The sequence below is a fragment of the Manacus candei genome, unplaced genomic scaffold (assembly GCF_025592945.1).
Source record: "Manacus candei isolate 608988 ecotype Guabito, Panama unplaced genomic scaffold, ASM2559294v1 h1tg000005l, whole genome shotgun sequence".
NCBI lineage: Eukaryota > Metazoa > Chordata > Aves > Passeriformes > Pipridae > Manacus > Manacus candei.
The window spans coordinates 1,999,136-2,026,729 of NW_026138053.1; the positions used below are offsets into that span (position 1 = coordinate 1,999,136).

The 27,594-nt window shown below is 42.3% G+C and overlaps 2 protein-coding genes across 6 annotated transcripts in view; one reads left to right on the top strand and one right to left on the bottom strand.

Annotated features, from left to right (window-relative positions):
* Positions 1-1,838: 1,838 nt before the first annotated feature.
* Positions 1,839-13,657, bottom strand: LOC127474780 (riboflavin-binding protein-like). 2 transcript variants are annotated; one of them, XM_051796081.1, is made up of 7 exons: positions 13,593-13,657; positions 12,572-12,726; positions 11,753-11,852; positions 10,528-10,656; positions 6,150-6,261; positions 2,159-2,212; positions 1,839-2,083 (listed from the first exon to the last, which is right to left on the bottom strand). In XM_051796081.1, the coding sequence occupies exons 2-7, from the start codon at positions 12,708-12,710 to the stop codon at positions 1,961-1,963; spliced, it is 657 nt and encodes a 218-aa protein (XP_051652041.1). In that variant the 5' UTR covers positions 12,711-12,726; positions 13,593-13,657; the 3' UTR covers positions 1,839-1,960. The 2 variants fall into 2 exon arrangements, with proteins under 2 accessions (XP_051652041.1, XP_051652030.1); XM_051796070.1 differs by having other exon boundaries at positions 1,839-2,212.
* A 9,417-nt stretch (positions 13,658-23,074) lies between these two features.
* MAST2 (microtubule associated serine/threonine kinase 2) overlaps positions 23,075-27,594 on the top strand; it is a 192,468-nt gene continuing 187,948 nt past the window's right edge. For 2 of the 4 annotated variants that reach the window (XM_051795555.1, XM_051795520.1), the window contains exon 1: positions 23,075-23,343. In XM_051795555.1, coding sequence (XP_051651515.1) covers positions 23,176-23,343 — 168 coding nt within the window. In that variant the 5' untranslated portion in view covers positions 23,075-23,175. The remainder of the gene's footprint in view (positions 23,344-27,594) is intronic. The other 2 variants (XM_051795489.1, XM_051795500.1) reach the window with 2 other exon arrangements.

Genomic DNA, 27,594 nt, shown 5'->3' on the forward strand with positions numbered 1-27,594 from the left:
AAGAAATATGGTAGCTCTGCAAGATTATTGGGATCACAAAAGAAAGAGTTAAATGGTTTGCTTAGGGTACATCATGAGTCAGTGGGAAAATTATGAATAGGAGCTAAATGGTCTTTTTTGGTCCTTTATCTTGCTGTAGGACCTGGTGCTCTCCAAGAGCACGCAATAACCAGTGTCATAGGTCATCCTGAAACTAAGCATGGAGGAGCTGGTTATTGAGAGTGATTTCAAGAGTAGTTTAGCCAGAGCAAAGAAAATAAAGTGGAATGGAATAAAAAGTGCAGAGACATAGGCAGAAAGGCACATGGTGTGACTCTTGGGGGTGGTCCTGTGCAGGGCCAGAGTTGGACTTGATGGTCCCTGTGGGTCCTTTTCAATTCAGCATATTCTGTGATTCTGTGAAACAATCGTGCTATATTTAAAAAAAAAAAAACAAGAAGGAAATCTTTGGCCATGCTGATACAGAAAAAGTTGGTGTTATGGCAGTGAGAGGGGATAATTAATTCTTGAATTTTGACCATGTCAAAATAAAAAGCAGGAAAATTTCTGCTCTGATCCAGGTGCAATAAAGGACAGGAAAGAACAGAATTAGTGAAATGGGGGGGAAAAGACTGTGAGAGCTTTACTGAAGACCAAATTCTTGTTCTTTCTTTTCAAAACAGTAGAACTGACAATTTGAGTTAGCACGAAATGCAGATGTGGCAAAGTATCATTCTAAGAACAATTCAGTGCTGGTAGGAATTAGTCTAATTGTTAAATGTGCTGAGAAGCTGGTTGGAAGCAGAGCATGACCTAATGGGTTTAGCATTACTATTGCAGCTGTGTGAAACCATTCCAATAAATAACCAGCTCAGTGAAGAAAGTGTGCTGGATTTTTAAGATTCTCTCAGTTTAACAGGATGTGCCAAGTCATTGTTTTAACTGTGGGCCAGATCTTTAAATGCTGTCAGGCACTGAGCCGCTTTGAAAGCACTGAAATGATGCTGATTTTCACAATTTGATCATCTGACCCCCAAATTCAACTCTTTTCACAGTTTCCCTGGTGATGACACTATGAAAGGCTGTACAGAACGGCACAGACCTGTCCACTCTACAGCAGTAGAAGTATGGATGGACAACTGAAAGCAGGATTTTGTTGACCCTTACCTGACGAGTCCCTCTGGGACTGGTGCAGATTTTAGTTTTAATTTAACTGTAACAGTGATGCTGGGAAGCAGAATTATTGATGGGAGAAATCTGACTGGGGCCCTCCCTGACACTTTGGTTTGTCAGAGGTCATTCTGCTTGGAATCATTCAGTGTGATTAATTGCACTCAAAATTATGCTTCAAATTGGTGTTGTTGGAGACTTTTGTACTGCTGTTGTTTAAGGTAAAAGCCCTGTGCAACAGATGGTGGATGCTCTATACTGACAATATTTGGATCCGAGGATTTATCTGGTACACCACAATCCCCTGTTTTGTGAGAATGTTTTTGATACAAAATAAATACATTTTCAGTGGTCAGTAGCCAGGCTCACTGACCTACTTCTGCCTGCAGATTTCTTCTTTGCCTGAGCAGAGCCACGCACAGAGGAGCTCGTGGCAGGAGTGCTGTGTGCCTGTGCTAACAAAGGGTTTGGGTGGAAGATTTGGTGCATTACTGGCAGGCATGACCTTCTACAGGTCTCTAGTTCTCACTGTTCCACCTTAAGGCAGCAGGGGCTGCCTGTGCCTCTTTGAAAGTCAACCCCTAGATGTTACCTTCAGGCTTGTAGCTGCTCAGTTCAAGTCACAGGATTACACTTGTGCTAACCTGTCTGGGGCTTTGTGATGCAGATGCGAAAACATCAGAGAAAGATTAATACAACCAGCCATTGATTTATTATGTTCTAGGAAGCAAGGAATAAAGCAGGCTGGCATGATGCCCTGAGCCCAGCCTCCATGATGATTTCTCTTGTCCTGACATACATCCACTAGCATTTATCTTGTCTGTTCACCTTCCTCTTCCTCTGGTTTCTGAAACTTCAGGAGTTTATTTTGGCAGGCATGCTCCTCGCTGCTGCTGCTGCTGCTGCTGCTGCTGCTGGAGCTTTCCTCTGAGCTCTTGGAGAGGAGATATTTGATTGCAATCGTGTCCTTCTTGTTCATTTGCAAGCAGAGGCAGGAGGATTTGCTCACCTTAAATGACTCCCCCCACATATTCTGGCACATGTCAGTCCCATTTGCGTACATCTGTGTGTCAAATAAGAAATGCCTCAATTACATTTTGAAAGATTTGAGTTAAAATCAGTTTGTAACAAATTGATAAACATTTATCACTTTTTAAAAATTGGTACTAGCTTATAAAAAAGTTATCTGCATTCATTTACTGTCCTGCTATGTGCCATACTTCATCTTTTCTGAAATATCTTAAAATGTTATCCAGTCCCACAGCTGGCAAGAGTGATTTGCCTGTTGTGAGAGCAAGTGGCTACACAAAGTGCAGGGATCAACAGCTGCCCTTTGTTTCCACCCTGGGGCTGACAGCCCAGCAGCTCAGTGGGGCTGACAGACCAAAGCTGTGTGTGAGAGGCTGTACAAATTGTAGCATGTCAGGACACTCTGACATGCCTCAAAATCTGAGTAGTGCTGAAAGTGCCAGACAGTGCTTTGAATATGGGAATCCTTTTATCTACAGGGCAGAGACAGCCCAATGGAATAACAGCTCTGAGGGATCTCATTGTGCCTCTTGCAATGTACTTCATGTCCAGGCAGGACCTCAAAGACAAAGAGAAGGGACATAACTAAGCAACTGCTTGAAGAAAGTAACTTTTCTTCAAGCTTCCAGAGCGCTGTGTCCAGTGGTGCAACAGCCCCTCTGGCTCAAGGAATTTCCAATTGCAGCTTCCTGTACTCTCCTCAAGAGCATCTGTCCTGTTTTTGGTGCTACCTTGTTTTGTAAGGCCGGTGTCATAGGACCTGTGAGCCACACAGCAGTTCTGATAACCTTCTGCCCACCCCGCCTGAGTTTGCCTAACAAGTATTAGCTTAGGAGTTATCATGCCCAGACACAAAGCAGGCAGTGTGTACAGTTCCTCTTGCCTGCATTTCTCCCACCTGTTTGTGGTTGAAGTTCAATCTTTTCTGTTCCTGGAAAGGAAGCTTTAGGTACTCCCAGAAGCAAAGCTAAGAATGAAGTTGGGGGTGGGAGTGATGGCAGGGTGTTAATAACTGAAACTGTAGGTCAGGCAGCAGGATCACTGGGCTCTGTTACTGATGATTCACCTTGATCATGTCACCAGCATCTCTCTGATGGAAGCTGGGTTTCATCTGTAATAGTACAAGTGTTCCTTGCCCATGACACTGATTCTTTAATCCTACAGTGTTTCTCAAAGTGCTGTAATTCCTGGTTGGTGTGCTGATTTACCACCATCACCAGCTTATACAAAGATCTGGCACTGTGAATCTGTGCAGATGCCTTGTCTTTGTGGTTGGGAGACTTATGCATGGAAGCTGCTCTGTGTGCAAAAAATTTAAGTCTATTAGGCAGAAGTGGCATTGGGTATCTGTAGTCCTGCAGCTTCTTCTGCTCCAGTTATTTCTGACAACAAGTTTTTCTTACATCTCCCTGTCTCCCCATGTGCAAAACAATGTTGACCTATACTGTAAGGAAGGCAGATGAGAAGAAAGCATAATAATCACTTTTGCCTTAGAATTCTATCCTTTATGAATAATAGAGTCCATTCCAAATAGCCCCAAAGACTCTGTAGTCTGTAAAATAGCTTTTCAATTCATACCATCTCTAGCCAGGGCTTTTGCCATGAATGCTGGAGAAGGAGTATGGAGGTTGACTTGTGCACTGGGAGCAATGCAGGGTCAGAAAAGGAAACATTAATCCACCTAGTTCTTTCCTTATGTTCTTGGGCAGGCAGATCTTAGCTCTTTCTTTCCTACTATTCCTGTGATTTTATGTAGCACTAAACGTTTTCTTCCAGCTCCTGTGCAGTTCCTAGATTTTGACCTGCTGTTTGGTAATCATTCAAGAAAGCATTTAAACCTATCATGTGGGTTTTCTCGGGTCTGTATGCAAGAGACATGGCTATATTCTATTCTTGTGTCCCACAGGTTCTGTAACATGTGCTCGTGCTCTTCTACTTGCTAAATTGGCAATTTTATTTTGACCTTCCTCCTAGCTCTGCTTAAAGATCAGAACACAATCAGAATGCTGCAGCAAGCAAACAGTGCACACAGCCCATTTACCCAACATGTCCCTAAGTTACTGCAAAGGACTTTGACTTTTTAGCTTCTTGGAAAATGTTCTAGTCTGTGCATTAACATTGCTTGGGGAGCACTCAGCTGGGACAACAGTGACAAAATGTGCCTCGTTTTAGCCAGGTTAAAACTGGCCATGATGAGTTGTGCATCCTTAATATTCAGCCTTTGTTCCTTATTCAGCAGTTGTTCCAAAGACCCATTAGATCCAGTTGCATATGTCACATGTAGGGTTGCTGATTGCTCCTCTGTGGGAGCTGAGGGCACCAAAAAAAAAAAAAATTAGGAACTGTCCACAGTGCTCTGAGGTTGGAAAACCCTCTGTGCCTCTGGGTAACAGTATCTTTCTTTTCCATGAGTTGAGTCCAAACCAATCAAGTCTAGTGTTTTTATATCGTGTAAATGTCATATGGAAAATGCTTTTTTTTAAATTTCTCTGAAGAAACCTCATCTTTATTTCTACTTACCATGCAAGCCTATTTTTGGTGAAAAACATGGACAGTTTAGGGTGTGGTTCCACTTAGTTTAGGAATAGCTGCGCCTGGTCTCAAGTGATAAGACCTCGGGATTTGCTGCATGTTTTTCCCTGCAGATGGTATATTTTCTTTAAGAAACAAATACAGGGGAACTCAAGGTTAAAAACTCCTATCTCTGAACCAGGGACAGTTTGAACAGAGACTGGAGATTATTTACGGAGATTATCATTTTGTTTTTCACTTCATCTGGAACCACTGATGATTTAGCACATCTGGGAAACGAAGCTTTAAGTTTCTACAGCCCATTTGTTTTTGGCCACCTTCCTGAGCCTGCTGATTAGTGTCACTTTTGCAAGGCAGACAGCAGTCCTGCACTAACTGGACTGTGTCTTCCACTTATATCAGTTGCTGAACTGACTTTTGAAAGTACAGGAATTTGAATTAAATTCAAAACAATGAATCTGCAAGCCTTACTACCAGTCCCTAAGCACCTCACTTAAATTTGGTTTACTTCTGCAATTTGGACAGTTTTTCATGGACTCAGTAAAGTTCAACTGTTAAAAATATTTAATTAAGTGTAGCAGGTTTGGGCTGTGTTATATCGCCCTGAAGCTAAATTTACTCGAGTCACTAAAAAAATCCTGACTCCTGAGAGGTCTGTAGATCAGGTTCCAGGCAACCTTACTCCTGTGAGTCTTGTCAGTTCTCATTTTATGCACTTTTGCTCACAAAATTACTTATCTCAACCATCAAACCTTCTCAGAAAGATGGGATGAGCTCTCAGAAACCTTGTTAGTGCTGCTCTTTAACCACCAGAGTTACAAAGAGCAAAGTTAGCTCTGCCTACAACTGTCAGACACAGTGGTGAACACACGTGAGAGATACAATAGGTCTATGGAGAACAAAAGGGAGACAATTGGAAGAATGTCAGGATATAGGGGTGTGGAGGATGGAGAATGACTTGAACATAACAAGGTAAAATAGAGAAAAGGGCAAAGATGCCTAATAGGCAAGAAAACTTTAAAAATTCCTCAGTGTTTTGGGAATTTACATCCCAATTTAAAAAAAAGGAAGAGTGTAGAGCCCCGGGTTGTGTAAGGAACCTTATGAAATGCATCTCAGTGTCTCCATTGTACAAGCAATGTTCATTATCTTTTACTTTCTAAATCCCACTGTGGTTAAAATATCAGTGCTGTTTGAACTTTTGTTTCACAAGTGGAATGAATAGTGATTAATTAAATGTATACATACTTTGAGTAAGCGATGTACATAAATATAAATGTTTGAAAATGTCTGTATTTAAAAAGTCTGATGTAGGTATGACTTGGAACTGCTGAAGTAAAGGTAATTCATTGATGGCATTTTACTCTCATATATTCAGGGGAAAAAAAAAAGAACTCCTAATGCCACATTTTCTGCTTCAGTTGATCCAGTTTTCTTACCTCACTGTATGGAATACATTTATTCTTACAGTGGTTTTCTCCACTTTCATCCCATTCCCAGTCCGTCAGCCAGTTACGAGCACATATGGAGTCATCTTTGCAGGCTTCGTACCTTCATGGAGATCAGTGTGGAAGACACAGTTACTTCTCTCACTCTTTTTCTGTGGACTCACATTCAACTCAAAAAGTGTCCAGGGGCTCTGTTAGTACTGTGGTGTGATTACAGTGCAGCTTAGCAACTGATCTTAAAGAAATGTGCACGTTATCTTTGCTTGACATGTATATAAACTCCAAGCTGGCCAGGAAGACCTAAATCCCCGTGGAAACTAAACAGTTCGCTCACCACGTTTTATACTCACAGATTTGAGCAAAGGGCTCGTGGCCTGGGTGTTTTCTGCTTGGTTATCTGATGTTACTCAGTGGAGGAAACACTGTGTGGGAGGGGGTTTCACAAATGCTGATGTTCAACGTTGTGACAGAGCACAGGGATGCCAGGGGTGAACTGTCACTTGAGGGAGGCGTGGGGAAAGTTTGTATTTGTGAATTAATATGGGAGGAGACTGATGTTTCCTGGGCAGAGGGGTTGCTCTGAGGAACGTGCACTGAAAATAAGGAAAATCCACAAACAACAAAATCATATAAACTAGCAGGTTGTCAGCCTCAAAATGATGTTTTCAAAGCAGTTAAACTTGTAGTAATGGAGGAAAGATAAGTATTGTAGGGTATAGGACTAAAACTTTAAATTTTGAGTTCTTTTTTACTTGTAAGTGGTAATGTGGAAAAAAGGCTATAAATGACCTGGAATGAGCAGAGTGTGCAACTGGCTGGTCTACATGATGAGAAATCTCATGACTTACTATTATCCTACATAATTTCCTTCCTTCCACTTCTTTTTTATGTTCTACTTTTTGGCTCTTACCTTTCTTAAGGATCCTTTTCTGCAAATCAGTTAACATCTACTTAAATTTAGTCTCATTGGCTTTAGGCAGACTATTCACACCCACTTACTGAGAGTGCCAAAACCATAAGGCACAGCTTCCAAAAAGTGAGCATCATTCAGTGTGATATTTGTAATTAATGCCTTTGGATATATTTTCTGTTTGGAATTTTTCATTTTCAGGGCCATGTTTCCGAAACTGTTTTGGTATCACGAGGGCTGCAGCCTTACATTTTTAAATGGAATATGTGGGTTTGTCACGTGGTCATAGAACTAAAAGAACGAGACATTGCAGTACATTTGCAAATGCAGAAAGGTCAGAACATGCACATCTGCAGAACCTTCACATTGGTTTTTTTTGGCTTTTCGAAGGGATAAAGAGCAGTAACAGATGGAGGGTAATCAGGGCCTGAGCAGGTCTGGGGCAGGAGACCCATATTCTCAAACGTGTTCATCCATTAATCTGCTGTCAGAGAGAGGGGCTCTGCTGGAAATAGAGGCTGCAATTTGATAAATTAATATTCATGGTATGCATCTGGTTTCCTCGGGAACTCGAATAGAATATGCTTATTAAAGTGTTTATATTTTTATTCACTATTATTTATTGAATTGTGAGATGAAATGTTTCCTAATTACGATTATTGGCTGACTGTGGTTTGTTCTAGGAGCAGGTGGCAAGGCATAACTCTATTGTTATGGGTTTTTCTTTATCCCAATGGAAATAATTATGAAGCCAAGTTTATGAAAAATCATGACTTGTGAAAAGTCTGATTTCTGCTGCCCAGGAACCCACAAGTTGTTTCTTCAAATATTAAGAGAAACATAAATGTGAGAAACATAAATACTTCCTGAACATACTAGTTCCTTATGCTCAATGGGTAGGATATTGTTATTTCAAAGCTTTTTTTCCCCCTGTATTTTTTATAATGAGCTGTTTCTCTTTTAGGGGGCACAAGGCCCTTTCACAGGTGAATGAGAAAGTGGCTTACACACTGGATTCTTTCAAAAGCAATAGTTTTAGGACTAGTGGGAGCAAGAAATTCTAAGACAATAGGAAGAAAAGGAAGGCCTCAAGCTACTCAGATGAATTTCTTTTAAATTAAGTCACTGCTCATTCAGAATACTCTGCACATTTCTGGCCACAAAGACACAGAGTATGCAGCAGGCACACTCTCAGTATGCAGAGAAAGTAGGTCACATCACCAGCAGTGCTACAGCATGCTAAAGGGACTCCAGTGAATAGAACATGAAAAAATGTTACTTTAAATCACCAGAAAGACTGGGAATTCTGTCCAGGCTCTTTTCTAGCCTCAGGCCTTTGGCAGGGTGAAGGAATGGGTTTGACACTGGCATTAGGCCGGCACACACAGAGCAGTGTTCAGGGTAGTGGGTCGTCACTACATTTTTGATTCAGGCCAGGCATCTGTGATGCCAACAGGGGCAATAGATCATTGTTCAGTATTTGTTCAGAGCAGAGCCTGCTCTCTGTCAGGAGACTTGTACTGGAAAAGGGTCAATTTTTCCTGTGCAGGAGACTTATACTGGAAAAGGGTCAATTTTTCCTGTGCAGCAGCTCTCGATCACCCCACCATACTTTCCAGCAATGGAAGTTAAAAGTCCTGTATACCTGCAGGTTCTGGCAATGCCCAGGGGACACTGAGGATTTTGCAATGTAATATTGACCCACAATAATCACTTTGGTATAAATCTCACATATACTAAAGCTGGCTTAAACCACTTCATAGGTGCAAACTAAACTTACAGCAAACATTTTCTTTCATCTTTACTCTTTTACTCAATATAGCAGTTGGGCAATGACTTTTTATGCTACTTATTTTGGGATACATTAGTTTTAGATATTGATATTTTATAATTTTGCTGTTAGATCTATGGTAAAGCTCACTGGCAACTCCAGTGCTTTAATATCCAAATGCAAAATTTGTTAATATTTGGTACTCAGCTCTAGGAGCACTGAGAGAAATTCAAGGTCTCAGTCTTTATCTTCAAGGAGGTCAGTAATGTGGATTCAGTTTAAAAGATTACCAAAAATTTAGGAAAGAAGACTGCATATGACAAATCTGTTCCTGAGGCACATGGAGTTTCATGACACAGAAATAAATTTCATCACTAGAGAAAACTCTAGGGAAGCTAAGAGATACACCAGCCCTTCTCACTATCTTCCATTACAAATGCAAGCTAGGCTTCATTTCCTTCTCTGGCACAAAGGAGTGGAGACATATTTCAAAGCAAATCCTACCAAAATTCTGCACTGCATACATGACTTTGCCCTTGGAGGGAATATGAGAATGGAAATGGATCCACATGTCAATAATATTCAAGTTGTGTAAGCACTAAGGAAGGCACAGCAGAGAGCAGTGCAAGAGAACCCTACCTCGCACTACCCTGTGCTCTGCACTTTTAAGAAAATCTCTTTTATAACATTTTTAGAAGTATCGTAACAGTTTCCCATGATTTTCAGAGCAGCCTAAGGGATCCAGACATTCACAGACCATCACTTTCATGGAAAGCCAGCAGTTAGAATCCCATGGTGTGAACAGAGCCTGTGCTGTTTGCACCATCCTTCACAGCAATTTACCCTTCCAGACAAGTTACTCTAGTGACTGGGCACAACATTCATATGGGGCTGACTGAGGTTTATGTGTCACAGGATGATGTTATTTAAGATCCAGCATTTCAGGGAGAGAGGGATATATGCTGTGTGTGTATCACTGGGAAAATCTCAGAACCCTACAGGAATATAATGCTGTTGTCCCACCGTGTGCCTTGTGCTCAAAAAATAATGTGATTCCCTGATGCTGGAACAAAATTAAATGCTATTATGCTGCCCATTGCCATTAATAATTTTAGCATTACTTGGCTGCAATTTACTCTCTCAGGCTTTTAGAAGAGATTTTAGAGAGTGTGATAATGGAATGGAAGAGTTAAGGTCAAAGGCACAATATTAAGGAATGAAGATAATTTGTTACATGAATTAATCGTTACATGAAATCCCACAGGAAGTGGCTTCTTTGCTGATTTTGTAGTGCATTTTATGCATACAAAAGAAATGTATCATAGAGTGATCAAGTATTTAGATTGAAAATGCTAACTGCATGAACACTAACTCACAGACATGGACTTTTCAAAGGGTGTTAGGCTGCTGTTAGTGCCTGTCAACGTGGTGGGAGCTCCTCTGTCATGATGCCACTGCACTGCATCCTCACTGAGAGCAGGGCAGTGCTGTCCCTGAGTCACTAATCTCAATTTAGTGCCTCCATCCTGCATTCACAGCCTGTGTCATTATTATTTTAGGGGTAGTAGCTTAGCAGAGGAAAAAGTAGAGATGGAGAAGCAGAACAAGAGAAAAGCTGGTACAACACCATTGAATCGTGGGCATATTAAAACTAAATAAAAATACTTCCATTGAGGAGCTGAACCTACCAGTCATCACAAAAGCTTTGACACAATGGAACAGCCTGAATAGCAGCGGTGTCATTGGGGTGGATCCAGCGAGCAGCATGTGGGGAACACCGGTAAAAGCACTCGATTTTCTTTGTGAAATCTTCACAGCTGTGGTGGATGAGAAAAGCCACAAATAAGCCAGTTTCTGAGCATCAAGGCTGCAGCCTCAGTTTTCTAGGCCTGCTTTGATGTGGATGCAATCCTACAAATTAGGAGAAAAACACAGAAAAGCATCCTCTGGCCCTGTTAGTATTTAAGTTCCAAACTCGTTCCTTTGGCACTGTGCACAGACTCTGACCGTGCAATCCCCACAGCCAGCTACAGAGTGCACAAATGTTTCCATGCATATTTCAGCCCTATTTGTGTGAGCTTTCTGTAAACTTTTGAGGCCTTGAGTTTTCCTGGCAAGAATGATTCCGGGAAATAATAAAATGTAGTTTAAAGCTATGGCACAAAACACTGTCTATGCTGTAGCCTCACGGTTTCGCTATTCTTTAGATTTTCCCACAGCCCAGCTGAAGTTACTTAAAATCACAAACTGTGCTGCTCTCCTGGGAGTGGCAGGCAAGAGCTGTTACTTTTGCACATCTGGTTTTGCTTAATTGTTTTGTACTTTCATCCTTTTATTTCTATAACTTGCCATGTTTCACAGCTTTAACATCTAATGGGATACTAAAAGTCTTAATTATGGAGACATTCTGCATGGTTACAAAACCCACTGGGCTACAAGAATTTTTATTCTAAATATTCAGAAGTTTCATTTCTGGACTCTTGCGAATTTTTTTTTCCCCCTGAGATTTAATAATCTAGTTGATGTTCTTTCTAAACAAAGGAAGAAGTCTGGTCCCTATTCACTAGGGATCACACTCACTGGTGGGTGATGGTTGTGCTGGAGACCTACAGAGGTGTGGTGTGGCTGTTACCTACTGGGTTTACAATGGCTACACCTCGTTCTATGCTGAAAGCAAACTTGAAAAACCATAATTTTTCATGATAAAATGGCATAAGGAGTATAAATTAAGTATTCATGGGCTTTAGTGAGAGGAGAAGAAGAGTCAGATTTGGTAAGGTGTAGACACAGGATGATGAGAATTGGGCTGGGTGACATAATCTCTAGGGCAACCTGGTGTCCACCAGCAGCCGTGTGGCTGCCACAGCACAGACACATGGAAGCAGGACACAGACAACTTCAAAGCTCACTTACGATTTACTGAGCTGCCCACATCTGTTCCAGTAGCTGTTGCTTACTTTAATTACTGGGGAGGGAGCCAACTGCTCTGTGAAGTCTGCATAGCAACATGAAGCTGTTGGGAATAAAACAAAGATTTTGAAATAAGGATTTCTTTTTTTTTTTTAATACTGTATTTGGACGACTCAAAATGTAAGATTAATCTGGTTTGGACCATAATATGGTAAAATCTTAGTGCTAACTAGGAGATATACTCAAGCTCTAACATTTTTGGGTTTGGAAATAGCTGTGTGCTAGGTGAGGTGGACTGTCACCAACAGTGCTTTGACAAGGTGTGCCCAGAGAGCCCCAAGAATTTTACCAGTGTTCTGCCAGACGTTATATCCCAAGGGATACTCACTTTGAAAACTATCAAACATAAACCAAATAGTTGAAAAAATGTAATAAGTACTGTACTTTTCTCCCAATAGAATTTTGATTTCAACCTTTCCCATTTCGTTTCTGCTACAATTAATTTTTATACTCAATCACAATAAACCAGATTCATCTTTGCTCTAACCGATTTTAAGCAGATGGAGTTAGAAGAGAGGCAGACTGCATCAGACTTTTAGAAGAAAAGAAATGAAGTCAATGGAGTTTTGCAGTTGACTTTGTTAAGACCCAGAATCTTACTCTTGGTTTGCATGCAGCAAAATGCCAATGAAGGAAGCTTTTCAAATACAATGTATACTGAATCTTATATACTTCTGAGAAATTAGGGGAACTGCCAAAACAATTAGTGTGTACAACGCTGTACTTCTCGACTATATTTGGCAAAAATTAAACCTCTCTTACATTTAGAGTACAGAGTGCACTCCTGCATATCTGACTCAGGACTTGGCTTCGGTTTTTGGGTGTCCCCTTCCAGGCATCCATATTTTTGGCAGGTGGATGACGTTATGACAGCAAAGAGGGTGATGGCAAACCTGAGCATTGTCCAGTTCTTTTTCCTGTATGGAGAGAAGTCTTTGTTTGTAACCTTTTTTCTAGGAGAAGCCATAACATGAAAATAAAGATTGCTTTTAAAAAACTACATATATAATCAAGTAAAATATGTTCAGCAAAGATGCACACAGAAATGTTAAGACACACATTAAGACACACATTCTCCTTTCCTTACAACTGAACACTTACACTTTTGCTGCTTAATTCTGAGGTGTGGTGGCAAGTGATAAAGGCCATCCATAGTTCAGGCTATTTATGAAAACTTGTTATAATTTTCAGTGTTTAAGAAAATTACTTTAAATTTCTTAGACAGACCTGAATTATCTTTGAACGCTTCCAAGAGACATTTCTCTGCTTCACTCGATTTGACAAAAATATTGATGAGTTTTAAAATTTGCAGAGTTGTTTTGCACACTTGGAAATTACACAACAAATACAGCTGCAAGTGAGCTAGTAGTGGTGAGCACTTGAGCTGGATAAATTACACTGATTACTTGTCTTTGTTGAAGATATGCTTATTTATAATTAAGAATCTGATCCACTGTTTTCTGCTTCTTTTGTAGAGTTTGGTCAAAAATGCAAGATAAAAACGTTTTGTCTTTATGAATAAAATTTCTCTAAACACAGAATATATATTAATCAGCTATACAGATAAATCTAGAACCTGTTACATAAATCAATGCAAAATTCTTTATACATGTTACTAATTTAACCCTTCATTCTTTAGTCAAATATTCCTGTTAACTTTTTGGAATAACTTTTCCTGAATAAGGACTGCCATTCCTCTATGTACCTATACTTTTCAGATAGAAAGAACACAACAGATAGAGAAGAAGAAAACCGTCTCTTCAATTTCTCAGTAGTTTCTCACCTCTTCTATTGTCTTCCCGGGTGATACTTCTCCCTGGAACAGGAACACAGTAAATTGCTTTTCTCATTTTCCACTTTATATACACACACCATCTGGCATCAGCGCTCCAGAATTTGTTTGCCCTGGAAGAGTTCCTTGACCCTTTGGAATGCTAACACAGATTTATCTCAAGAGCAGATGCAATGACCAGCACATAATGCCCTTTTATTGCTTGCAAACGTCCACATGATAAAGAGGAAAGTACAAATGTGGGTTAGGATTAGAAAAACAACAGCTCTCCTATAATCCAAATGCCACTAACCCCCCTGCCTGTTTTTTCAATGATTCCCTGTATTATTAATTATTAGAGTAATTTCCACAACAGTTTCACGGGGCTCTTATCACTGATTCAGGCTTCACTGAATTCGAGACATTAAATGCTTCTTATTTCAACCTGACTGGCTTAACTTTTCCTATAGGTGTGATGGCTTGCCTCGTTACACAGTAATTTTACTGCCTCCCCTGGAAGATGGTCCAGGTCTCCTGATTCCCAGGTCTTTGCTCTTTCTTCACAAGATCCCTTCATAACCTGCTGCTGTTTACTCTGGTTGCTCTACCTGCCTCATATATGTACTTTACAGCCAGTGTCACAAGCACTACAAGAAACTGTTAATTGAGTGGCTTATAGTGGTTCTTGATGGGATTTCATTGGGAGATTTGCTTTCTGCAAAGAGGATTTGCATCTAAACATAAATCATGGTGTAAGGTAGAGGTGGTGATGACAAATAGTTGCACTTACTTTCACAGGTTGTCTTGTTGAGTACTGTAAAGAGCAGCACCACTCAGTACCTTGTGATTATTTAGATGCATAAGGAAAGCAGCATCTGTTGTTTTCCTGTTTTGAATAGAACACTGGTTTGTCAGATAATACTCTGGGGCCATTATTTACTAACCTTTTTTCTTGAAAATACAAACATTGGCACAATGGAAGTGTGGTATGGTTCTCATTGAGCAAAATCACTGAGCATGACAACAAAACAACCTTTATAAGCTATAAGCACTGATTTCTATCCTAGTTCTAGGAAATGCCTCAAGGACAACGTCTTGCTGGCCTAAAAAGAGCCTTTTCCAGATCAGTGGAAACTGAGCGATATTTATGTTCCAGAAAGAATTTAATTAAGACAAGTTTAAAGAATGAATTTAATTAAGGCAAGTCTAAAAAGGCATAAAGTAACTATGGGAGAAACTGAAGTAAATCTAACGGCTTATTACCCACTCCTTCACCTCATGTGGCTCGATCTAGTGTTGGCTGAAATTCATGGAGTTCCTCGCTGCTTTGTAATGTGAGGGATTCGTGCCTGCTGCTCAGCACTTGGGTCTGTGTATTCATACAAAATAAAGCTCACTCTATAATGTGAACATTCACTTCCAACACTGGCACGGGTGGAGGGGCTGGCCAGCCTGGGGAAAAGCACAGGAGCAGCCCATGCTCTGTGCAGCACTGCCCGGTCTGAGGAAAATACCTGGACACGGGTGAGGTGTAACTGTGCCAGGAGGGCTCTTGTAATGCCTCTGCTTGCTGAATTGGCATACAAATTATATTAAGCTATAGGAAACTGGGATTGCTTTCAGCCTTTGAGTATGAGCCAAATGGGACCACTTGCTGGGAGATTAGGCAGAGTTTCTAGCAGCAGGAAGGAAAATTGTCATATGTTTGTGATTTCCCAGACTTGGCTCTGGTTAGCAATACATGTTAGGAGGCTCAGGCTAAGGAGCTTTTAGCGATCTCAGCTACACATCTTCATCTCCTGAGAAGGGAATCTCGATTGTTTATTCTTAAAGTGTTCTCTGCTAGTTATTTTGTGTGATGTCTTACACTGGGAAATTTGTTCAAGGAAGTTTCTTACCCCTTCCTATGCTTGAGTGGGTCATTTCTCTTTATTTGTTAAAATTGAACTTCTTTTCAAGCACTCAGTGATATTCTTGTACTTTTAAGACTCCTATTGCCATTTAATTTTAACCAGTACCCTGTAAATTCTATTCATCTTTTCAAGAGCTAAAGCATGCTTGATGTTAAGGTATCACCACAGACAGCAATTCAGGCACCACAACAATGAATTATCATCTGGTGATCTAATTGATACTGGCCAGTGATAGTAGTAAAAGCGTGCATCTATTCCAAAACCACAACCACTGCTATACTAGGTCTCAAGAGCCATCTAACCTGAGCAACTTCCCTCTAGCACGAGCCATTAGCAGAAAATAAGGGAAAAATGTTTAGAAAATCAGGCTAGTAGCTAACTTCCCAGCTTCTGGCAGTCAGTTTAGTAACTGTGTCAACTGACATCTCCCAACTCAGCAGAGCGATTCCTCTTTTGTGAGTCAGATCTCTTTAATGACTGCAGGAAGCTTTCAGGGTTTTATATTCTCGGTAAATCTGAAAAGCCGATGTGGTTAAGGGAAAAATTGTTTGCGCTTCCAACCGGTGACAATTGCCAGATCCATTTCCCTTCTTGGCATCCTGAAAGTGTAACAGTGTGGCTGGAGGGAGGCTGAGTTTCAGGAGTGTAAATTAGAGCATTTGGCCTGTTATAGCTTTATTAGACGTGGCAATGTGTGCTAATGAAATTAATCTGTTTGTTCCTCATGTCTCAGCGTGAGCCTGCATGCTCAGAGGTTGGAAGTGTTTTTCTTGTTAACTGTAACAAGAAATGTAATTAGGAGCATGGGTTATAATCTAATTTAGCGAAGCTCTTTTGCAGAACTGCTTTTAAAGTTGCAACAAGGGCACATTATTTGATGATCAGTTAAGTATATAACCTTGACTTTCATTATTTTAGACTTTAGAACTAAGAGTTCATCTTCACAAGTCCTGGTTGAATATATCATGTCACAAGTCAAGCTGAATGCCAAGGGAGACACTCCAGATGGATTCAGTCTGGCACTTCTGACTATGGAAAAAAACCAGCTGAGGTCAAATCTTAATGCTACTGAATTTGAGGTGTGATTTGTTTCTGTTCACTTCAGTGGGGCTGGGATTTCTCCTTTTATTTTCTCGGCGTAAGGAATACTTCACGGAACAAAGTAAGTCTTACTTGCTTTGTTTGAGTATACAAATGTTGCTGAGCTAGTTCTCCACCAGGGCACAGGAATGACAAAAGCACCAGTAATTTTATATAACCAAGAGAGTGAGTCAGTGGGGGGAAGAAAAGCAGATAGTTTTGTGAATAGTAGGTTTTAAAAGAAATCACAACCCAAACAACAAAATTAGAATTGCAAAAGTGTCATTTTAAGCCCCACGTTAGGTTTTTCAAAATTAAAGGGGACAAAAATCTACTTATTTCAGCTTATTACTGAGTTGAAAGCACAACAGAGCGCTCTTGCTTAGCACTAGTCTTTCATTTGCCTTTCACATTCTGCTGGGCTGTTACTGGGAGGTTCCTCGAACCACTACCAATTACTGTTAGTTTTTCTACAAAGCAGGGGCTTTGGTTTGGGTAGCTGCTGACTGTGTTGTGTGATGGGGGCTCTCACAAGTGACAAAGAAAATCTGGGTCCTGTTTTACCCGTACTCCAGAAATAACCAGCTGCAATCTTGTTTCTTATTCAGACTATTAATATTTGAATGAATTTTCTACAGTCATTTAGGAAAGATGACTTTCTTCTTAGGGGATTATAAACACTATTTTTTAAATTTAAACTTATGGATATTAATTATTTGTGTAGAGATGATGCCTAGATGTCCATGTGTAAAGCTGTGATGTAGTGTTTTAAAGTACCTGGTGCCAATACTGGATTCTGGATGGCCGCATCCCACAGCCCCCTGATTCTGTGCTGCCCCTCTCCCTCCACTGCCCTGGCACAACCCACAGGGTGTTGTGCACCCAACCCAGTGGGGAAGATGATCCAGCAAAAAGAATTCCTGTACAAGATTTGTGTTGCTGGGAGGCAGAAGGTGGTGTATCCCAACGAGAGAGACAAACAGGGGAGGGGAGGACTGGCAGTACTTTCAGTCAGAACTGCCAACCTCTGAGCCCCATTGTGTTAGCATTCGGTGTTGGTTTTTCAAATTGTTTTGTTGAACACCTTGTAATCAAAATGAAGAGCCACAGATCTACAGAGAAAACAAATAATGCAAGCACAAGGTAACAGTGAGATCACGCTGGTCAACATATTAAAAGGCAGTGACTGGAAACCACCAAGTGAGTCATTGCTGAGCTTTTCCTGTTAGTATCACTGCAGGCATGAATGTTAAGGAGGACACAGCTGAGGTCCACGTTGTGTCTCTGTGACTCCCATACATGCCATATTGGTACTTGATAGTTTGACTCACTGTCCTGTGATGAATCTGTGGTTAGAAAATTGTCCACGACACTCATGAAACAGGTATTTTTTTACTCTGTACCTTTATTTACATAGTCATCTCTCTCTCTGCATCCCTCAAATGGCTCTTGTCCCTGTTGTACCAGCTGAGGATTGTTTTCACTTCCAAATCCCTTTCAGTTTATCTGTGCTCTCTCTGTCTGTTCTCTTTCAGTGCAGACACATTAAGTCTCTACAAGTGTCCTGGTGCCAGTCTCCACCTCACACCTGTTGGATTTCCATGGCTTGCAGTCTTGTACTTGTCATCTATTTGGGAGGTGTTTCCACAAGTAACAGTTCAACTACGTGTAATCCTCCCCTGGGCCCTTCCTAAAACTCACCTTTGTTTGGGTGACAAAGAGAGGGTGACAACAGTTAGGATCTGATGCCACTCCTACTGGCCGGTATCTTTCCCTTCCCCACGTGCTTCTCTTTTCAGACCTTTCAGAAATATGCACAAATAAACACATTTATGTGCATATGTAACTTCTCCTCTGTTAACACCTGGGGGTAACAGCCCTACTGTGGCAATTGCTGTACAAAAAAATCCAAGCTGACAATGAAAGCAGCACATTCACAGGTCTCTTCTCTCTTTAAAACTATAATGTGGTTGGTGAGCTTTTATTGCTAAGAAGTGCTGTTAAGCACTATTGCACTAAGCTCTCCCTAAATCTCACAGCCATACTTTTAACTTCTGTTACATATTTGCACATTTATATCTTCTACTTCCTTACCAGATGCAAATATGATACCTAAACCAAGGTTAGAGCAGTGCAAAGCTGGCACTTTGACATAGTGCATCACTGCAAACAAGGATTTATGTCCTTCATGGTAGATGAAGAAGGAAAAGAACTATTGGAAAGCAAATCATATACAGTTATGACTGGAATTTTGTTATATCTAGATCTAGTAATTGCCATTCAAATTAATTGCCATCCAGTTAGTTTACTTCGTTATTCTGTCCCTAAGACTGACTAATAGTGGCAGTTTCCAGTGAAGATCCACTGGATTAATATACGGTATAATACACTTTTATGAAAAACCTGCTTGCAAGAAATTTCTTCCTAATCCTCTTGAATTCCTTAATGTTTAGCTTGTGCCTTGAAACATGACTGTTTATAACCTTCCTGTAAAAAATCCTCCTGTAACTATAAGTATTTTTATTGATTACACAAATGTCTAATGCAGACCTCCTCAAAGACCAGACCTCACTGAATCCTGCCTAGATTGTGTCAAGGTCCCAGACTTACTAATTCTCCTGCATTCTTTTGGAAAATCCTGCATTTCTTACCATTTCTCTGGAGCTTAGAGGTGATGATGGGGAGCTATACTCTGTGGCTGCAGACCTCAGCTGTGCTGGCATCACTCATTGCTTGGCCAGCCTGGCAGGGCTGGGATGGGATTCTTGCACTGTGCTGAACGAAATGCTGCCTCACTCTGTAAAGAGTAATGGATTAGTCTCAGTCAAAGCTTTGCCCAGCATGTCTTGCTGGGCTCTGTAGGACTACCTTTTCACCCTTGTTTTTTATTTTGCTTATAACTGGTATTCTCTAGTTGTGTCGTGCTGGTTGTTTTTTATTTGTGAATCTTGAAAAAAGAATGCTGTCACGGGGGAGGGGGAAGTTAGAGAAGCATCCAGGAGTCACGGCACTGACGTGCAGCCTTTGTAATTACTTGTCATTACTGACACTCTATGCAGGTACAGCACAACGTGCTGCAGTCTCGTGCTGTCTTCCTGCCTGTCTGCACAGTGCCAATTGCCAAACATTAGTATTCCACTGTAAAGCCCAAAACTTGTCTGTGAATACCATTAGAACGGGGCCACTAACAGAAGGTGCTTGACAGACTCACATGCAGAACAACCAAAGACATTTCCTCTGTCTCACGCAGAGCAGAAACACCGAGAGCGAAGGTTGTGGGCACGGTGTGAGCGGAATGACAAATGACAAGTCGTGGTGATATACTTGTTTGGTGGCATTAATGATGCAGTTCTGCCTTGGAAACAGCAGAAACAGGTGATCAGATGGGTTTTGTGTGGCACCAGTTTTGCCAAACGTTCAAATTTAATAGGAATTAAAATGATTAAGTGAAGTACTTCATTTCTAAGAGGAAATTCTCTTGCTCAGCAGCATCCTAATGACTTTTAGCATTTTCTATCCTATTTGGCATAAAAAGGTTTTAACCTCACAGCTTCAGGCTGCATATCTCTATTCCAGCTCCAGGAATTATTGCTGTAGCTGTGTGCTCGGCAGTCATAAAAATGTTGCAGATGAATTTATATCTTTTCAGAAAACATTATGGGATAACCTGGACTAGACTCTGTGTTCTGCCTTACCAAAGTCTCTTTAAACCAGCTGGGGAGAAGAATGGAAGGGAACTCTTCCCGATAGCATAATTCCTTCTGAATCAGAAGGGCATGCTGAGACATTCTTTGTATGGAGAAAACGGAAGGTGGAAGCCAGGGAAGGAAATATCTGGAACTGCAAAGAGAAACTGCATTAATTGAGTATCAGCACGTGAGCTACACAGGCTCTCTGTGGTCCCCTGCTCTGTGTTGGGCAGTCTGGATAACACAAGAATCATAAGAATATAAGCCTTTATTAATTACTCTTCTGTCTTTTTTGGATGTGACAGAATATTTCTGGAGACAAACACCATGAGCATTGGCGTGGCATCACACCGCGCTCTGCCTTGTTCATCTGTGCCCCTTCTCCCTGCCAAGCCTCTCATGATTCGTTTACTTTTATTTAAAGCTGGAAAAAAAAAAAAGTTCAGAAAACTAGCTCATATGGAAAAGAAAAATCAGGTCACTCAGACTGGGCTGCAGATTCAGGTCATACTCAGTGACAAGTTGGAATGGAAAAACTATGGGAGAACCAGTAAAATGAGTATTTTTCCTATTCCGTCAACATGAAGCCTCACTGTTCTTTTGTTTCAAAAATATCGGAAAGACATTTTGAGTCCAAAATACTAAACAGGGATTAAACAGAGAAGGAAATATGCCAGAAGCAAACCAAATGCAATCTTTTCACAAGTAAAATGCCCTATTAACCCCCAAATGGCTTTTTGATTTGCGGAGATGAAAGAGATTTTTAAAGTTTTTGATTAAAATATGGAACCAGAAGGCAGTTATTTGCAATTCTGTCTAAAACAAACAACTGAAGATTTGTTTTTAATATGTTTATTTTTTTTTAATACTTTAGACAGGTAATGTTATTCAAATCCTCTTTGTGACTTTTCTTCCTTTCTTCCTGCATGAATTCCTTTCTGGCACATGAAGCGAAGAGGTGTGAGCCAGTGCAAGGTGTCCCACAGGCCATAACCAACAAATGACTAATTGGCATCTATGTTGCAATAGGGCAAAGATCCAGCCAAATTATGATGAGGCACTGTGCCATCCCAATAGACTCCCATTAACGAGGATGCCAAGATTCCATAAATTTGCATTATTTACATTTAGTTAGAGCAGGATTCCCAGCTGGGAAGTTCCACATGGTTGTCCATCCCTATCATATACAATTATGAGGGAAAAGGATCTCTGTGACTAATCCAGCATCCTGAAATAGTTTTTAGCAAGCATTTGAATACTCTTAATAAGTACTTAATAATGCTCCCACTCTTCTACCTCAAAAAATCATTGGGAAGTGTATTTTTGTTGTCTGTCTCTGTACAAAATTAATAAAAAATTTATATATCAGGTTTCCTGGTTGAAGATGCATAAGCCTTTTCAGCACTTTTAAAAAGGGAGAAGGAGTTGTTTTTTCTGCAGCAGCAGCAAGGTTCCTGGCTATGTAATGGTGAAAAAAAAGAAAAAAGGCGACTTTGAAGTTGCTTTTGTGAAAAATGAATGCAGAAACTGGTAACTTAAACCCTCAGGAAATAATTTGTGAAGACAAAAATGCCGAGAGGGTGTGAATTACTGAGATGAAACACAAGATGATGATATGTGCTCTGATTACTCCTCAAGGTAATGAATCTCTGAAGGTTTGTCTTTTCTACTGAGAAGATGGTGAACCACATCTCAGTGTGCCCCATAGTAAGTGTGCTGTAGAGCTTGGTGGCGCAGCTGGTGAATGTTTCCCTGCAGCTCTGAGCTCCTGCAGTGGGATGGGGGGATGCTCCAGTCACCCAAACACCGCGGGGCCTGGGGCTTGGATCCCACTGCATCCTGCTGGAGGAACAGTGTGGCATTTTCCCCATGCTACCGACTACGAGTGGCACCACCAGGAAGGTCCTGGTGCCCACCTGATGTTCTTAGGGGCAATTAAGAGTTTATTGTCAGGGAAACCAAATGCTGCTGGACACCTGGGCTGATCCTGGATCATGATGATGGGGGCAGCACGATGCACAGAAATCTCCATCGGAACATGAGGAAGAACTTAACTGTGCAGGTGACCGTACACTGGAGCAGGCTGCCCAGAGAGGGTGTGGAATCCCTCAATGCAGATATTCCAGAACCGTCTGGACGCAATCCTGTGCCACGTGCTCTGGGACGACCCTGCTTGAGCAGGGAGGTGGGACCAGATGAGCCACTGCGGTGCCTTCCAACCCGAAACATTCTGTGATTCAGAGTCACGGAACGACAGAATCGCTGAATGGGTCAGGCTGGAAGGCACCGCAGGTCCCCCTCCCAAGCAGAGTAGTTCCAGAGCCACGTGGAACGGGATTGCGTCCAGACGGTTCTGGACTATGTCCACTGAGGGAGACTGAGATCCTGTGGGGCACAACCGCTGCCCTCACGCCGGGGTGACACTCCCGCATGCTGCATCCTCAACCCGCGCCTCCCAGCCTCCTCCTGCGAGGCAGCCCTGGCATGGGCGCAGAGCCCGTGCCGCACGGAGCCGCCCGGGTAGCCCGTGGCCTGCGGGGTGTCCCCGAGGTGTCCCCGGCTCTGCCCCGGCTCCGTGCGCGCCCCCCTCTCGCCCCTCGCCGGCCCCGCCGCCCTTCCTCCCTCAGCGCCCCCGCGTCTCGCTCCTCCTCCCGCGGCTCTCGCGATAGCCGGCGGCGCGCGGGGCGGGGGGGGGCGGCGCCGCGGCGGGCGCGCTCGCTGAAAGGCGGCGGGAGCGGGAGCGCGCGGCATGTCCGCGCCCGCGCGCCCCGCGCGCAGGTGCCCGCGGCCGCCGCGCCGCCCCGGCGCTCCGTGACCGCCGCCCGCCCCGCCATGGGCGCCCGGCCGGGCCGCCGCCGCCGCTGAGCGGGAGCAGCAGGAGCAGGAGGAGGAGGAGGAGGAGAAGCCGCCGCGATGAGGAAGGGCCGCTCTCGGGGGGACAAAGCGGCGCCGCCGCCGCCGGCGCGGAGGGAGCCCGGTCGGGCGGTGTCCGGCAGCGCGGCGGAGCGCAGAGCCGCCCTGCTGGGGGGCGGCGGCAGGAAGGAGCCGGAGGACTCCCGGGCCGCGGGGGCGCCGGAGCGGGTAAAGCCGGGACGCGGGGCGGGGGTCGCGTTGTTATGGAGACGCGCCCCGCGTGGCGGGGCCGCTGTCCCGGGCCGGGCCGGGATCCCGGCGCGGGGAGCGGGCGCGGGGCGGGAGCGGCGGCGGCGCTCGGTGCGGCGGCATCCCCCGGGAATCCTCGCCCGCCGCTCCCGCAGGTTGGTGCCCCCGGAGCAGGGAGGGGTGGCGGCGGTGCCGTGTCGGTGCTGCCGGCGTGGCGTGAGCGAGCGGTGCGGGAGCCGCGGTGCGCCCGTGGAGGAGCGAGGGAGGATGCGGTGAAATCGAGCCTCCCTTACGCGCTTGCTGGTGTTAACAATTACAGAATACGTCTTTCTAGTAACCCTCTGTAGGTCACTCCTAGTCGCGGCGATAATTACGATGCGTTTCCCAGCATTTTTTAGGTCTCAGTTCCAGAAGTGGTTTATTTAGGGAACGTACCATACCTTTGCAGGTACTTGAAAATGCGTAGGCTTGTTACATGTGAGAGGGTGTAAGTTCAATACATCCTCTCTCCTGTTTCATCCCCCCAAAAAAATAGGATCCACTGATTGCTGCTTAGGGTTTCTGGGCGTGAGATACTGAAGACATCCTAACCCAAAGTTTAGGATCGTTAACACTTTGTTTTGGTGTGTTTTGATATTCCTAGTTTTACAAGTGAGAAAAACGAGGGATGACACTTAGCAGTTTAAAAATGTAGGTGATAATTAATGCTATTTTTTTTTATTTGAGGAGTAGGAGGAAGTGTCACAAGTATGAAGATTCCCAGGATTCAGTAATTCATTGCTTTGTTTTGCTGTATTTTGGACAAAAGCGAAAAACTAGGTTCTTTGTCAGAAAGGTATCTTAAATTTACGTTGTTGCACAGGTTCATGCTATTTTAAAAATAATTTCTGAAGTTTTTTTTTTCTAGGAAAGCTGCATTACATTGCCTTCAATTATAGGAGACTTGTATTTTGTCTTTGAGTAGTATTTCTCTTGGATATCTTTTGAATATATATTTCTCAGACTGGGCCCTGGAAGAAGAAAACTCTCTTATTTTATCCTCTAGTGCCTTGTTAATCCAGGTGGTTGATAGATAGATGCTGCTCCTTTTATCCCTTCCTGGAACAATTAAAGAATGCAAAGATCCTTATTCAGGAAAAAGAAAATAACCCTGAAATCAGAAGAGGTGACTTAGTACCTTCCCAGCTGGCCATTAAAGGAAGAAATTTGTAGAGTTATTGCTAACTGCAATGCCAAGGTGTTTGTTGTGCTGTTGTGTTGTTGTTTGTGACATTGACGTGGGAATTGAAGGAAATTATTTCCATTCTTGGTAGTTGTGACCTGAACTTACAAACCGGGCCCACAGAACATGCCACGTATCTCGCAGTCTATTGAACACTCGGGAAGCTTCACCAAAACAACATCAACACTGCAAACCTGGGAAGGCTTCGAATTCAGAAATGCTGGTTTTTGAGATGCACAAGGCTTTTTAATGGGAGATGGGGCCGGTTTGTTTTTAGCTTGGGTGCCTTGACTAGGACCTGATGTGACTTGTAGGAGCAAATCTTTCCATGCTGGCAGGTATTTGGTGTGATGGAGTCTTTGAGGAGTTTTTCAGCTAAAGTTAAGAAGACTTCTACCCATCCTGTCTGAGATGCCCTCCAGCCTTTAAGGAGAACCCCTCATCCCCTCTCCCCTTTTGTCTTTAATTTGATGTTTTGTAAATGTGGTAAACAACTGGAAATAAATGGATATGTTGGACAAATGTAATAAACGGGACAAAGTCAGTGTTTCTGTCTTTAATATCAATAATACAGTATTTCTTTAAACATCCATAGGTGAGAGTGTGGATGTGGTAAAAAGGGCCTTCTGAGATGCAGAATGATACTCCATTTCCTCTGATCCAGCCTGTAGCTTGACAAGTATTTCCTTTGGGGCCACTTCTGATTTAAGTAGCCCAGTTGTTTCCAAGCCTGTAACATGCCCTCAGCTGTGCCAGTGCAACAGTGTGCACAGCTGCAGGGAACATTCAGAATTAAAATCCCATTTCTTTGTTTGCCGTACATTTGCACAAGTTTGTGGTTGGGAGAGGCTAAGCTACTCTAGTGTTGAGGAAAAAAAAAGTCCTTATCAAACTGTGACTGCAAGTTAATCATGGTACTGACCTTTAGGCCTTCAAAAATCTGGTCCTTTGCTGTGCTTTGCTTATAGTTCCGACGTACATACGATTGATGTTTTCACTTTTTTATGAGTTACGTAAGAATGTAAGAATTACTGTACTTGGTCACATTAAAGATCCCTCTGACCCAGTATCCTGCCTCTCCCAGCTGCCAAAAGCAGATGCTTGGAGAAGAGTATAGTGTGTATTGAGGAAATGCCTCTCCCAGCCTCCAGTAATTTGTGGCTCACAGGTTTCCGGAACTAGAGGTGATGTTTGTTTTTAGAGCCCCCAGTGTGTTTTTTCTTCTGTGAATTTGTCCAATCAGTATTTGAAGCCGTGTATGCTTGTAGCATCCACAACATCCTGTGGCCGAGTTGCAAGGCTCAAACACATTTTGTGTGGAAAAAAACACTTATTTTTGTTTGTTTTTAAACTTTCTGCCTGCTTGGTTTCATGCCTTGTTTGTTATTTCTTATGTTGGAAGAGGCAGTGAAAAAGAGAATCCATGTTACTCTGCATGGCTTGTGGGTTGATGACTTTTTCTTTCATTTACCATCCCTTGTTTGTGACTCTTCCAGGGGTGTTTTAGAAAGAAGTGGCTCCATTCCTTTCATTGCCCTTGCTGTGTTATTTGCATCTCCTGCTAATGTGTTCCTGATTGGAGACAGTGAGGCAGGAATTGGAGGAACAGGGCTGAGTTACAATAAGCAGGACTGGCTACAGTATTTCGGTGTATGCCACCCTGTAAACTTCTAGAGTATATTGGGTTTTATTCTTTAGTCTTCTGCTTGCTTTTTCTTGATGGTCATTAAGCAGTGAGTTGGCACTTCTGTGGAACTATGATAATTCCACAATCACTCTTTTAAGAGTTCAGAATTTGTCATTGTCAATGTAAATTTAGTTTTTTTTTTTTTAATACTGTTCCTCACTTTATATTTATCTACATTTAATCTTATCGGATACTTTACAGCCCACGTGAACAGTATCATTAAGGTCTTCTTCAGATGTTTGACTATTGCTTTTGCAACCTTGAATAACTTTAAGCATTGTCAGCAAACTCTGACAAAAAAAGTGTTAAGCCTTGTTGCTAGATTTTGCTTTAAAACATGCAAGGTGTTGATCCCAGAAAAGATCCTTGTGGGGCCCCACTGGTGACCCTTCTTTTTTGGGGAAAAAGACCCATTGTTCCAACTTATTTCCTGTTAATCAGTTATTAATTCATAATTGAATTGTCCTTCTTATCTTGTGACAGTTCAGTTTCATTGAGCGACGGCGTCTTTGTCAAACACAGCCCACTTGGATTTCTGGAAAACATCAGCTTAATCATCAAATGTTTGCTGACTACACTCAAGGAGAAAAATGGGAAGTTGAGGTGAAAGTGGTCGTTTCTTATGAATGTCAGCCACCCTCATCCAGGGACGTATTTCAAGCATTAGGCTGTTTCCATTTCATGCTTACGTAATTAGTTTGAGGCATTGTGATATTTATAGTGAAAGACTTCACATGGATCGTAGCCAATATTTGTCAGGTGTGCTTTTATTTACATTTCTCTACTTCAGGTGGAAGACAAAGTTCTCATAGAAAAGAGTCTTCACTTTCTAGAAGAGTTGACTGTAGGGGGTTATGATGGAAGTGCACATGGTTATGGTAGGTCCAGAGAGGGGAGGTAGAGGAAGCAGTTGCTGTTTGCTACTATCAAACAAGGACTCAGGCTTTAAATGAGGTAGATCTTCATGCAAAAGGCAATGCATGTATTTTTTATTTTTTCCCCCCAAAGGATGTAATAGATGCAAAAATCATTCGGAGGAGGCGATTAGGAGCAAAGATAATTAAATAGGCAGATGGAATCCACCTGAGGAAAACACCTGAGATTAACTACCAATTAGGAGAACGCTGGCATTGGGCAAATGCATGATGCTTCCCTTTCCTTGTCTATAGGGAATGTCTTTGCTATTTTTACAAATTTTTTTTGCATGAAGAGTGGGTGTTAACCTGTCCCTAACAAATCTAAATCCTATCTTCTTCTGAATGCAGGGGGAGAATAAACAGATAGGAGAACTGAAGTATAGTGACAGGTTTAGGGGGATGAA

Bases quoted from the DNA above. Each gene is read 5' to 3' on its own strand.
- LOC127474780 (XM_051796070.1), bottom strand. From the start codon at position 12,710: ATGCTCAGGTTTGCCATCACCCTCTTTGCTGTCATAACGTCATCCACC. The intron at 11,853-12,571 runs GTAAGAGAGGTT...TATTCCCAACAG, and splicing joins GTGCACTCTGTACTCTAAAT to CTTCATGTTGCTATGCAGAC. The intron at 2,213-6,149 runs GTAAGAAAACTG...TTTGACACACAG, and splicing joins AATGTATTCCATACAGTGAG to ATGTACGCAAATGGGACTGA.